At 51.4% G+C, this 14059-nt stretch overlaps 1 protein-coding gene and 1 long non-coding RNA gene across 2 annotated transcripts in view; one reads left to right on the plus strand and one right to left on the minus strand.

Annotated features, from left to right (window-relative positions):
• Nucleotides 1-8529, plus strand: part of ATP2A1 (ATPase sarcoplasmic/endoplasmic reticulum Ca2+ transporting 1) — a 126526-nt gene extending 117997 nt beyond the window's left edge. Inside the window, exons 21-22 of the mRNA XM_075914532.2 lie at nucleotides 6518-6635; nucleotides 8049-8529. Of these exons, the coding sequence (XP_075770647.1) occupies nucleotides 6518-6635; nucleotides 8049-8083 (153 nt within the window). The 3' untranslated portion in view covers nucleotides 8084-8529. The remainder of the gene's footprint in view (nucleotides 1-6517; nucleotides 6636-8048) is intronic.
• LOC142823498 (uncharacterized) lies at nucleotides 148-5499 on the minus strand. The gene is made up of 2 exons (XR_012898709.2): nucleotides 5321-5499; nucleotides 148-1633 (listed from the first exon to the last, which is right to left on the minus strand). It is a non-coding gene; the product is annotated as an uncharacterized LOC142823498 (long non-coding RNA).
• Nucleotides 8530-14059: the final 5530 nt, after the last annotated feature.

Below are 14059 nucleotides of genomic sequence, written 5' to 3' on the forward strand. Positions count from 1 at the left end.
ACAGTTTTATTGGCCAATAAAAGCAAAGTGAGCCAAACGTGGTTTCAGCAAAGCCGGGTTCAGTAAGGCTGCTTAATACAATCAATCCTAGTATTTTATACCCTTAACCAAACAAGTCTGACGTTAGGGCAAGAAATCAAAGAGAACTTCAAAGAGGAATTATTATTAGCATAGAAAGAAACAGGTTAAAAGGGAGTTCGAGCTTCAGCTCAAAATAGTTTAACAACACATTCCAACAGCGCATTCCTTTGGTTTTTCCCCACCTCGGTGAAGGCCAGTTTACTTCCTTGTGCAGACACAAGAAACTGAAATGGCTTTTTGTTATACAGAATGGCTTTTAGCTAAATATGAAATAGCTTCTACAATCTCCCCCCTTTTAGCCTTTTAAAGGCTAACCATTAAACCGTTTTACATCTTTATTTTTATTAAAGCCTTTATATCCTTTTTTTGTTTCTCTTTTTGCTTATTATATTTTAACATCATTACTTCCACATTCCCTTTAGTGAGGGTCTGTCCCTTGTTTTTTAGAATACAAGAAATACAGCATTTGATTAGCAAGAAACAAAAATAAGCACAAAAGAATATAGCCAATACTAAAACTACACCTTGCAAAATCCAAGTTCCCACATGTCCAAACCAGCCTTCTAACCAATTCCAGAGGGTCCAGTCTTTCCCCTGCCTTAAGCGTTTTACAGTTTTTTTTAATCTCTGAGGCATCTTTCTTTACTTCTTTGCTGGTGTCAGAAATATACCCACAGCATTTTTTTCTTACTAAGGCACAAACCCCGCCCTTACTAGCTAGGACATAGTCTAGGGCCATCGGTTTGGGCTTTTTTTTCTCACCCTGGCTCCTGAACCATTACATGTTCAGCAGTACTTTTTAATTGGGGTTAAGGCTAGGTGGATATACCCTGGGTTAGTAAACCTTTTTTTTTTCTTGCCGAGTTTTATTTGGCTTAGTTCACTAAACAGTGTGCCATATTTGAGTGTTGTTTAGTGGGACTGGAATTATTGGGATGCCTCCTTCTGAATGTACAGGACTGTGAGCACATATTTAGCAACCTGTGGAATTAAATTCTTGGGAAACTTGGTTCATTAAAAGCATAAACACATTTAAACCATATAGATTATAACTACTAGGTATTAAAAACAAGATTAAGCATAAGCTTAACATGAATTGTTTGTCCAGCCTTATGCTGGCTGTTTTTTAGGACTTCGTAAATTGCTTCACCTATCGCTGGCAGGTCCTTCTGGGCCGCAGCTGGTACCTTGGCCTCAGTTTTTTAGGATCATTTGCTTCAGGGCTTGGATTGCCGGTACCAAGCCTGCGCTGATTTTCGTTTACTTCTGGACCTGGGTTTTTGGTACCAGGTCTGCGGTGCTCCTTATTGGGGCCAACTTCTGTAGGGGCCAGGACGGGTTTGCAGTGGGATGCGTGAATCCAGGTGGGCAATCCTTCGCACTTTACAGCAGTATGGGTGGTCAGAAGGACTTGGTAGGGACCCTTCCACCTGGGTTCCAGGGCAGTCTTTCGCTGGTGAACTTTCACGCAAACCCAGTTTCCTGGATGTAGTTTATGGCACGGCTTAGTTGGAGCCTCCTGGAAGGCGTCCTTAACCTGTGAATGATAAGACTGTACACACATAAGTTCCTGTCAATACTTGACTATGCTTCCTTTAATAAGTGTGGCATCAGCCAGGTTAATGTCTGGGCTGCTTTACAGTCTTATAGGTTGGCCACATGCAATTTCATGTGGACTGAGTTCAGTTTTTTTATTAGGAGTGGCTTTTATGCTTATTAGGGCAATCGGAAGTGCTACTATTTATGTTAAGCCAGAGATTTTACATATTTTAGCAAGTTTGTTTTTTAAAATTCTGTTTTATTTTTTTACTGCTTTTGCGCTTTTCAGGTGTTGTGCACAGTGCAGTGCTTGTCTGGTAGAGTAGTACTTTTCCAGTTTTTTTTAAACAATTTTCCCAGTAAAGTGGGTACCTTTATCACTGGAGATTACAAGGTGTATTCCCCATGATGGGATGTAATGATTTAGAAGTTTTTTAGCTACTGTGATGTTATTATGTTTTCTGCAGGGATAAGCTTCTACCTATCTCAAAAACAAGCAAACAATAACCAGTACATTATTTAAAAGATTGACATTTAAGCAATTGAATAAAGTCCATTTGTAAATTTTGAAATGGTCCTAAAGGCGGAGGTCTGGTTGCCGGAACTGTCTTTACAGGTTTACCTACGTTGTGGGCTTGGCAGACAGGGCAAGCCAGACAGTAATCTTTGGCTGCTTGGGAGAATTTGGGAGCAAACTAATTTTGTTTTGAGGATTGCTACCATTCCCCCTTTTGCCAACGTGCGACAATCCAGGGAGCACGGGGGCAAGGTGAGGTAGCAAGGAGGGCAACGTGCGACAATCCAGGGAGCACTGGGGCAACAATGTGGCCATCAGAGCTGCACCACAAGTGATCTGGGTGCAAGGTGCACCCTGCCAGTCTCTACTCCTGCTTTTCTGATTCTGGGGCTTGGTTTCGCAGGCGGGCCAGTTCTGAAAGAGACGGCGTAGGAGCTGGCGATGGTAGGAGAGAAGGGAAAAACAGCAGGTAGAGGAGCAGATTCCGCTACATTCCAGACAGTACAAACTGCATAGCTTGCTACTAAAACTTTACTAGAATTATAAAGGCAAGAACCATTTATATAAAGCACAATGTCAAGATTATTCAAGGGACTTAAATTATTCTTTCATTAGAACAACAATATTGTACACACAACGTTTGAAATACATATATCACAATCAAGACACACACAAGACAAATCTAGACAACACAACACAAACTTATTATGTCATGACACAGAACCATGGTTTTTTTTTTTAGTTAATTTTCAGATGATATTAGCACTTCTTGATGATCTGAAAGACAAAGAAAACATTTCTACCCACATTGGGGTGGTGAATTATATTTTAGAACACTTTTTCTTTACAGATTTTTGCTACTTTTTGATCAGCCTGCTGTTACCCAATTGTATGCTTTTATTTTGAACACTAGCTTCAGAGGGTTTGAGTAAATTACTTTATTATTTAATTATTAAGTTAAAGGTGGCATGCCTCAGTTTCCCTTTTGTACTGCAGACCAGGCTTTTTTTACTGCCACAGAAACTCTTAGAACAAGGTGCTTGCTAGTTACTATTTCAGCAAGCAAAAAGGTTTTCCTTTCCTGAAAAGAATCACATGCAATGTTACAGACTTACTTATGGGGGACAGTGCTCCCCCCCCTTCCAGAACAGACAGGCAGTTTGCAGACACACACAACCTTGGATCTGAAAGCAAGCTATCAGCTATCAGCTCAGCCTTGAACAGAAACACTGTGAAGTTTCTGGGCTTGGATTTTTTTTAAACAATAATTAGGTTCCTTGGAAGACACATTTAACCCTTAGGGTGCAGGTTTTACAAATTTACAATGTATAGATTCTATTCTTTTATGCCGTTAACCAATTAAGTTTCAGTAGAATTCCTTATTTTCTCTTTAATAGATTTAACAAAGTGTTTGTAGCCAAATGTTTAACTTGACGGTTTCATTGCTAAGATGATTAAAAGAGGCTGCAAGAAACAAGGAGTCATTTCTTAAAGCAGGTTTTTTTTTTTTTTTTCCCTCCCCCTTAGGATTTGGAGGAACACTTTCCTTAAACTGTTAAACTTATTTTAAAGTTTGTGTTTTGCTTTGGATCGGGCAAGTTTGTTACAGGAGCCCATGTTTTCAAAGGGAAGAGCTAATTCCTTTCAGTTATTTTTCATGTTTCCTCTCTACCTGTGTATGCGTTATAAAGAGGGATAGAGGGGCGATGTTGTGCCAGATTTTCCCCCTAAGCTTGGTTGATATGGGTGTGCCAACTGAGAATTTTATTTTCTTTTTTTTTTTTCCCACTTCTTGTGCATTATTTTGGCACAGAGGCACTGCAGCAACTTTTAAGTTACCTATCTTACTGCAGGGAGGATTTTTGCTTTTCTGAGCTTCACTTTCATCCCTCAAGGCTTTAATTTTTCTTCTTTTCAAATTTGTTAAATGCTTACAGGTCCTTGGACCATTATGCATGTACAAGTAGTATACAGGGGTGCCTTTTGGCAGAGTGGGGGGTGTTTAGACTAACCCCCACCTAAACTAACTTTACACACTCCAAAGAAAGAGTCTGCCGGGTCTAGAGTGTCAGACCTTAGCAGCTTATGAAATAAGGGGAGTCGTCACTCCCTCACATATCCGCTGAGTCTTGAGGTTCAGCTGACCCCCCCCCCCTTGCGTTCAGAGCTCCCTCGTGGGAGAGCCCTGGTGCAGCTGGGATCAGCTCAAGTCTCAGACCTATACAGCGGCATTTATTCTTCACTCATTACATTCATACTCATTTTCCACACACAATTTTTTTTCTCCTTTTTCACATTTTTCCTACAGTTTCCACATTTAGATGCATCTTTATTTATTGTCCAGTTCCCATGGGTTTCTATTAAGTGACGCTGCCCTAAGACACCCGGCACTTAATATCAGACTTCATTAGGATCCTATACCAGAAGGCACTTAACATAAAGGCACTGGAATTCCTGTAGACTGACCTACCCCCATTTCCTGCGCGCGCTTAATTCTGTAAGACACCGAACCAAAGTCCGCCTGCTTACACCATATTCTGCAAGTCACCGAATCAGAATCCGCCTGCTCGCTCTGCGAGTCACCGAATCAGGATCCGCCTGCTCGCTCTGCGAGTCACCGAATCAGAATTCGCCTGCTTGCTCTGCAAGTCACCGAAACAGGATTCGCCTGCTCGCTCTGCGAGTCACCGAATCAGGATCCGCCTGCTTGCTCTGCGAGTCACTGAATCAGGATCCGCCTGCTCGCTCTGCGAGTCACCGAATCAAGAATTCACCTGCTCGCACTGGTCCCCTTTTTGTTGCGAGGCACTGGACTCAAGGTCCACCTGCCTCGCAGGGGTTTCCGGCACCTGCCCCAGCCCGGCAGAACACCACGTCCTGGCGCCTGGAGACAGCCTGGCGGAATGGGGTACTATGGCCTGGGGTTAGCCTCAGAGGTCAGTACTACGCCCACAAATAACAGAGAGAGACAACAAAGCTTCCCTACAGTTCCGTGTGCCGAGAGAGAGTAATGGCACCACACCAGCTTTTGGCGTCCGAACACAGAGGGTCCAGCGCATGGCTGCCTCACTAGAGACACCGGTGTGCCCTTTTGGAACTGTGACACATAAGACAGGCCTGACAGACACAGACAGACAAAAATGTTAGCCGCTTCACAAAATTGAATTTCGTAGCTCCCCTTACCCCGATGGCCGGCCGTCACTCCAAATCTCAAGCCCTCACCAGGAGATTTCGTAACAGGTATCCCCTTTACCTTCTCTTGAGCGCTCTGAGAGGTTTGGAAGTGGAGTGCCGGTCCGTCCATATGGGCAAGTGGCGCGTTAGGAATCTCGGTGGAACCTCCAAATTGTCGAAGCAAACGCCTCACTTAGTTTACGCGGTTAAACAGACAGTTTTATTGGCCAATAAAAGCAAAGTGAGCCAAACGTGGTTTCAGCAAAGCCGGGTTCAGTAAGGCTGCTTAATACAATCAATCCTAGTATTTTATACCCTTAACCAAACAAGTCTGACGTCAGGGCAAGAAATCAAAGAGAACTTCAAAGAGGAATTATTATCAGCATAGAAAGAAACAGGTTAAAAGGGAGTTCGAGCTTCAGCTCAAAATAGTTTATTAACACATTCCAACAGCGCATTCCTTTGGTTTTTCCCCACCTCGGTGAAGGCCAGTTTACTTCCTTGTGCAGACACAAGAAACTGAAATGGCTTTTTGTTATACAGAATGGCTTTTAGCTAAATATAAAATAGCTTCTACAATTACTTCTAGTTACATCAAGAGCAGGCTCTGAGAGTCAATACTCTCATTCCCTCCCACAAATGATCTTTTCTGTTCCTATATTTATACTCGACATGGTCGTTCTAGTGATTGCCACCAATCAACTGCATATTATGGAAGATGCCTATTATGCCAATATTTAGGGTATATTTTGCTATGCCAAAATATTGCAAAAGCGCCATGTCTGGAATTTTTTTCGTATAAAAAATGGGAAGTACTAGTACCAGGTTTTTTCTGGTCGTCTTGGCCTGGTCTCGCTGTACTTTGCAAGTTCTGTATGATTGTGCACACACCCCTGACTCTCAAAGCTCCTTTGGCCTGGCCTGCATGCGTACGTGCACCAGACTTGAGACAGGCCTGGGTTTGCTTTGTTAGACATCCGCACTGTGGACAAGGCCTGACAAGGCAGATGTTGCTCTGGTATAGGGAGGGTGTCCAGGCTCCCCTACAAACCCATCCAAGGGGGCTGGGCAATCCCCCAAGCCCTGCTCCCAGAGGCTGTGGAATCTCCCCGAGACTCCAGGCCTGCTCTGTAGAGACGCTTCCCCACACTCGTGTGCCCCTGCCTTGTTCTCCCCATGACCCCCCTTTGCTGCCCCCATCCCCAGATGATCTTCAAACTGACACCGCTGGACCTGCATCACTGGTTGGTGGTGCTGAAGATCTCCTTCCCCGTCATCCTCCTGGACGAGGTGCTGAAATTTGTTGCCCGGGACTACCTGGAGGGTAAGAGCACTTCCCTGCCAGGGGAAGGCCTGGCTAGGCTGGGCCAGCTGCAGCCTCCCAGCAGGAGTCGGTAGCTGGAGCTGTGACACGAATTTGTGCAGATGCCAGTCCCATGCAATGGGGCACAGTGCAGGGATCCGTCCTGAGCTCCCACGGGCACCAGGGTGCCAGTCCCATCGCTGTCTTCCAGCCCCTACTAATAACCATGCACCATCAACACCACCTGCCATGTAACACACCCATCTGGGCAGCTCGAACGGGCACAGAGCCAGCCATTGACTGCCCTGGGGGCCACGGTTCCTGAGGTTTAGCCCAGCTCTGGGAGGGGAGTGGGATCTAGTGGTTAGAATGGTGGGCAGAGAGCCAGGACTCCAGGAGTCTATCCCAGCTCTGGGAGGGGAGTGGGGTCTAGTGGTTAGAGCAGCAGGACCAGAGTTGTTTTTTATCCCATCTGCTACCTGATGCAGTCCTTGTCCTTTACCGACTGGGCATTTCCATGTCCTCTGTCGCCAAGGGGCTGGGCCAGACTGCTGTTGAGACTCTCCCACCCCCACCTGGCTCTGTGCTGTTCTGCAGTGGGTTTGAGCCCCACACCCTGGATGGGTTTCACCTTCCATCTAATCTTGCCATCCCATATGCAGGTCTGGACTAACCCTCTCTCCTGCACAGCTTCCACCCCATCTCTGTTAACTGGTTCTATTATCCTTTCCCCTGTAGCGTAACCTCCTTTCCCTCCAGCTCCTTGAGCCTGAGTCTCAGGTATCCCATGATCCTTTCCTGCATGCCTTGCCTGTCCCACTCTGTCTGTCTGTCCCCTGGGGGCATGTGTAATCTCATTGCTTTGCCAGCAGCTCCTGGCTGGGCTCTTGCTGTGGTTTGACATGTGGGGTCTGGGGCAGGGCCGTGTCTCCCAGTGCCGCTCTGTGGCTGGGCCGGGTACTCCACCCTCCTACCCCTGCTGTGCCTCTGCATTCCCCTCCACTCGCCCCATGGCTGTGGGGGCCCAACGGGATGGGGGTTGCTCTGACACTGTCATACGAGCTGCTGCGCTGGGGGGCTCTGCCACAGACCATCACCCCCGGCTGCCACCAAAGGCACCAGTGGCTGCTGCTGCTTTCCCCCAGCTGCTGCTCTGCCAGGGCAAAGAGGGCTCCCACTGTGGGGAGGGCAGGGCCTGGAGGCGGCAGCTCAGAGCCGACCACACGACGGCTGGATGCCCAGGGAAGTGGATGCGGTCCCCCCACCCCCTTTGTGCCTCCCGTGGGCATTAGCGCCAGTTGAGTGGAGACGCCTCTGTGAAGGGGTGGGCACGAGCCAACTGGCCGCTCCCACTGGGCCCTTTCTGCTTGGGGGGCCAGGGCTGGGCACCCCCAGACACCCACCCTGCCTCATGCCTCCCCTCTCTCCCTGCAGCGGGTTCAGAAGACCCAAAGAGGAGGAAGAAGTGACACCTATGGCCGCTAGAGAAACTGCATCTTCACCCCTCCAGCGAAGAACCCCTCGGTGCCCCCTCTTATTTAACAGCTGCTCTCCTCCCCCAAAGGCACGGCCCTCCTGCTCCTCCCCCACTGGGAGGGGTTTCCTTTGGAGGTTTGCCTGCTGCCTTTGGAGAATAGGGGGAGGCTGCCGCCCCTCCTCCCGGCCTTCTGGCTACAATTCGAGCTGCTGCTCTCTCTGAGCACCCCTGCCCCTCCTGTCTCCTTGCTGGCACCCAGCCTGCTGGCATGTCACCAGCTCACACCTGCGACTCCGTGCGCAGCGGGCAGAGGGGGGCGAGATGCCCAAGGTAACTGAACAGACAAAAGCCTTTTGTCGGCCAAGGTGTAGCGCCCCGAGGAGGAAACGAAGAGACCGTTCTAGCTGCTTATTTATTGACATTAAACGATAAACTCCATCATGCTGCCTCGTCCTTCGCCTGCTGGGAGCGGTGGGGTGGGGCAGGCTGTCAGTCTGAGGAGTGGGCTGGGTGGGAAAGGTCAGTGGCTGGAAGGAGCATTGCTCCTGCCCTGGCCCCAGAGCCCATCAGCTGCAGACTCTGCCTTTGATGCCCACTCTGTAACCTCCCTGGCTCCAGCTGGGGTTGGCTTGTGAGCGTGATTCCTCCACCCTGCTGGAGCCATAGGGTGCTAACTGAAGTGCTCAGCCTGGGCTCCAGATGAATACTGGGTGTGGTGACCATATTTTCCAAACCAAAATTAGGGACACATTAGCCACGTCCCCTGCCACAAGAAGTCCCAGCCCTGGAGGTAGTACTCCCAGGGTCAAGATGAACACATGACCAGAAGTAAAGGGTGTCATGTGACCCCTCTAAGAACTCCTCCCGCTGTCCTCTACCAATAGGGATGAGTTTGGCCCCCACAGAACCCCCCCATGCAACTATCCTCCAATTGCATTAACCCAACTTGCATTGCATTCACTTGGGGAGAGACAGGGGGAAGATTTTCCTCCCAGGAGTGGAGTGAGGTGTGTCCTGGGCACCAGTGCTGAGTCCATGTGCACTTGTTGGGATGTGCCACCGCGGCACCCAAGTTATTAATAAATATCTTATAAACCTCTCCCTTTTCCCTCTGCTGCCATGTCGCCTCCCCTCCCCTCACCCATCTGGTCCCCTGGTGCCCACTGCCCCCAGCCTCCCACACTCCTCTGCTGTTCTGTCCAGCCCTCCTGGGACCAGCCCCCTCCCCTGCATCAGTCCTTCTGGTCCCCTGGTGCCTACTGCCCCCAACCTCCCACACTCCTCTGCTGTTCCATTCAGCCCTCCTGGGAACAGCCCCCTCCCCTGCATCAGTCCTTCTGGTCCCCTGGTGCCTACTGCCCCCAACCTCCCACACTCCTCTGCTGTTCCGTTCAGCCCTCCTGGGAACAGCCCCCTCCCCTGCATCAGTCCTTCCGGTCCCCTGGTGCCTACTGCCCCCAACCTCCCACACTCCTCTGCTGTTCTGTCCAGCCCTCCTGGGACCAGCCCCCTCCCCTGCATCAGTCCTTCTGGTCCCCTGGTGCCTACTGCCCCCAACCTCCCACACTCCTCTGCTGTTCTGTTCAGCCCTCCTGGGATCAGCCCCCTCTCCTGCATCAGTCCTTCTGGTCCCCTGGTGCCTACTGCCCCCAACCTCCCACACTCCTCTGCTGTTCTGTTCAGCCCTCCTGGGACCAGCCCCCTCTCCTGCATCAGTCCTTCTGGTCCCCTGGTGCCTACTGCCCCCAACCTCCCACACTCCTCTGCTGTTCTGTTCAGCCCTCCTGGGACCAGCCCCCTCTCCTGCATCAGTCCTTCTGGTCCCCTGGTGCCTACTGCCCCCAACCTCCCACACTCCTCTGCTGTTCTGTTCAGCCCTCCTGGGACCAGCCCCCTCTCCTGCATCAGTCCTTCTGGTCCCCTGGTGCCCACTGCCCCCAACCTCCCACACTCCTCTGCTGTTCTGTTCAGCCCTCCTGGGATCAGCCCCCTCTCCTGCATCAGTCCTTCTGGTCCCCTGGTGCCTACTGCCCCCAACCTCCCACACTCCTCTGCTGTTCTGTCCAGCCCTCCTGGGAACAGCCCCCTCCCCTGCATCAGTCCTTCTGGTCCCCTGGTGCCCACTGCCCCCACCCTCCCACACTCCTCTGCTGTTCTGTCCAGCCCTCCTGGGAACAGCCCCCTCCCCTGCATCAGTCCTTCTGGTCCCCTGGTGCCTACTGCCCCCAACCTCCCACACTCCTCTGCTGTTCTGTTCAGCCCTCCTGGGACCAGCCCCCTCCCCTGCATCAGTCCTTCTGGTCCCCTGGTGCCTACTGCCCCCAACCTCCCACACTCCTCTGCTGTTCTGTTCAGCCCTCCTGGGACCAGCCCCCTCTCCTGCATCAGTCCTTCTGGTCCCCTGGTGCCTACTGCCCCCAACCTCCCACACTCCTCTGCTGTTCTGTTCAGCCCTCCTGGGACCAGCCCCCTCCCCTGCATCAGTCCTTCTGGTCCCCTGGTGCCTACTGCCCCCAGCCTCCCACGCTGTTCTGTTCAGCCCTCCTGGGACCAGCCCCCTCTCCTGCATCAGTCCTTCTCGTCCCTCTGTGCCCACTCCTCCTCTAGCCCCCCTCTGATCATCTGTAGCTGTCCCTCCCCATCCCCTCTCCTAACACCTCTTCTACTCACCTGCTCTGCCTCTCCCTGCTGCCCATCCCTTCCCGCCACAGATCTACCCTTCTGCTTCACCCCACAATGCCCTTGTACCTGCACCTTCCTTCTACCCCTACACCTTGCTGGTGCCTCCTCCTTCCCTCACTGCCTCCTTGCCCTCCTTCTCCTTGGTGCCCACCCTCTCACCACCCACTGCCCTTGTTCTCCTCATGCCCCTGTGCGCCCATATATACAACTTGCTCCATACCCTGCCTTCCTCATGCCCACCCCTCCTTTCAACCCCTCTTCTGCTGGCACCCACTGCTTCTCTCTCCTCTGCCATCCTCTTGCCTCCATTGTCCCTGCCTTCTCCCACCTGCACTGACACCTTCCCCCCGCCCTTTTCCCCCTGGCATTTGTCTCTCCTCCACCCTGCCCCTTGGTGCCATCCCCTTCGTCTCCTGCCCTGTCCCCCTCCCCTCAGCACAAGCCCCTTTCTCTTCTCACCCTCCCTTCCCCTTAGTTCTCCCCATGCTCCTTCCCTCACCTGCCTTCGATGTGGAAAGCAGTTTGCAGGGTTGAAACTGGGCTGTGATGCTCTTTTTATTACCACAGTCCCAGCCCCATCTGTTCCCGGGGTGGGACCAAATGCTGGGACTGGTGCAGAGGCCACCAGTGGTGCTATTTTTAGTACCTCAGTACCCGTGGGCTGCTTGGCTCCAGCTGGAGTCAAGCGGCAGGTGCATGAGACCTGCTCCAGTGAGGCTTCCCTGGCTGGAACGCACCTTGTGGGGCTGCTGCTTGACTCCAGCTGGAGCTGGGGCCACCCGCAGGGACCTGGTCCATGGTACTAAAATATAGCACCGTGGGCAGCCTCTGCTGCCGTCCCAGCACTGGCCACCCCCAAACATACCCTGCCCTGCAGCGCCCCAGCCGGGCTCTGCATGGGTCCTGCTGGGACTCCAAGGCAGCCCAGAGGAGGTGGAGGTGGTGCTGCTGGATCAGGACCCCATGTGGCAGAGGCAGTCCCATGGAGGGGAGGGAGGGGTTGGGAGAGGGAAGGGGGGGGCCGCACACCACTGGTAGCTGGCCTGGATACCTTACACACTCTGCTGGGGGGAGGAGGCTGTGTGCTGCATGAGGAGCAATGACATGGCACAGTGTTTCTTCCCACAAGCCGGTGTCCCCATCAAGTAATGACATGTCTGATGGGGCTTTCCGGGACATTTCACTACTTGATGAGGCACCGGGACAGAGATTTAAATTTGGGGCGGCTGTGGAAAACTCAGGACATATGGTCAGCATAATACTGGGTGCTTCACTGAATCGCCCTGACTACCTTTTAAACTTGGGTGCTGTTCCCATAGAAAAGCAAGTGAGAGCTAGGAACTGAGTTAATGCTGGAACAGAGAGCTGGGGAAACCAGAGCGTAGTACTGTGTGTGTGCGTAGTGTGGCAGCCTGAGAGCAGATGGCTGCCGAGGCCTGATCTTAGTCAGTGTGTGGGAGGAAGGTGGGCGCCAGCCCACCCACATCTAAAGGACCCTCTCCCCCAGCCTATGGGGAGGGTCCACAGAGTCCAGATAACCAACCAATTACTTGGGACAAAGTGAAAACAGAAACGGGTGTGAGGGTCAAAGGGCTAAAACAAGGGACCCAGATGGGGACACTAAGCAAAGAACCCTGGACAGCGCCCACTACCCCTTGAAGGTTTTGAGAGAGCCAGCGGACGCCGCCCAGTGGAACTCTGCCCGGATATGTGAGCGGATGCAGGAATGGAAATAGGCTTCATAGTCACAGTCCCCTCCCCCAGCCAACCTCTGCTCCCTGGTTTAGTAAATTGCCAGGAGGAGGTCCCATGTCTTTGTGGGCCATGGATGGGATGTGTGTAAATTAACAGGTGAGGGGAGAAGTGCAGCCAGAACCTCAACAAGAGGTTCTGGAAGAGCTGAAAGAGGGGCTGTAGACCTGTGCCAGAGTCTCCCTTATGCCACAGAAGGGGCAAGTGTCGGGAAGGGGGGGTGAACCGTGCCAAGTACACTCCCCGTGCTCACAGCTCATTGCAGGAGGAAGAATGGTAGTGCGAATTAGGAGCTTTAATTCGACCTACCTAGTCCATGTCGCGTGTAACCGCGGGCAGGTAGTTCGAACTACGGGACATTTAAAAATGGCGATGCCCGGGAACATGCAAATAAAGCCCGGGATATTTAAATCCCAGGCTTCATTTGCAAGTTTGAATGCCTACATTAGCCACCCTAGTTTGAACTAGGGTGGCAGTGTAGACATACCCATAGAGACAGGCCCACCGGGGCTCCCCACCCTCTATTGGTGGTAGGAGGTCCTGCCACTTGGTGTCTGGGTGGGACACGAGGGTGGGGACGTGCAGCGTGTGAAGTACGAGTATGTACAGGTGAATGTTTGGAAGGGGACTGACTGCAACGCGTGAAGCTGGCTCAGGTGATGAGGGGGAGGTGGTCGGGAAGGTACGTGGGGCTGGGGAGGCCAGGGGGTAGAGTGCACCCTCTCACAGGACTCCGTTTAGGTACACCCAAGCACCAAGCAGTGGGCAGCAAAGCGTCCTTCACCTGCGCTGACTGTCAGGAGTTCGTTCCAGAGAACCCTGCAAGCATCGGTGTCAGTCCGATCCGGGGAGAACAGAGAGGCATAGAAGGCACGAGCCCTCTCACGCATCTCTACTGGATCCGTGAGGGGGGTGCCATCCTCCGCCAGAAGGCAGACAATGTGATTTTAGCCTCCCCCTTTTTCTCCAGGGTTGAGTTAAAGCAGTGGAAGTACTCTGCTACCAGCACCCAAAGCCACAGCCAGCTGACAGTTCTGGGGATGCAATTCCAACCCAGGGTCACCCATCCAGAACACACCATACGATCCATCGTCTATAGCCAAGCCCTTCGATACAACCGCATCTGCTCTAATCCCACTGACAGAGACCAGAAACTTCAGGATCTCTACCAAGCATTTATAAACCTCCACTACCCACCCGGAGAAATAAAAATGCAAATTGAAAGAGCCAGACGAATACCTAGAAACCAACTACTTCAAGACAGACCCAAGAAAACCAACAATAGAACACCACTTGTCATCACCTACAGCTCCCAACTTAAACCTGTCCAACACATTATCAATAAACTACAGCCTATACTGGAACAGGATACTAAACTGGACATACCACACTAATACCGACTCTGGTATCTTCCCTTGCAACAAACCCCGTTGCCAGCTTTGTCCACATATTCACTCTGCTGATACCATTATTGGACCCAACCAAGTGAGTTATAAGATCAAGAACACATATTCCTGCGCATCCAGAAATATAA

This window comes from Pelodiscus sinensis, chromosome 5 (assembly GCF_052426305.1).
Source record: "Pelodiscus sinensis isolate ZL-2025 chromosome 5, ASM5242630v1, whole genome shotgun sequence".
NCBI classification, from domain to species: Eukaryota; Metazoa; Chordata; order Testudines; family Trionychidae; genus Pelodiscus; species Pelodiscus sinensis.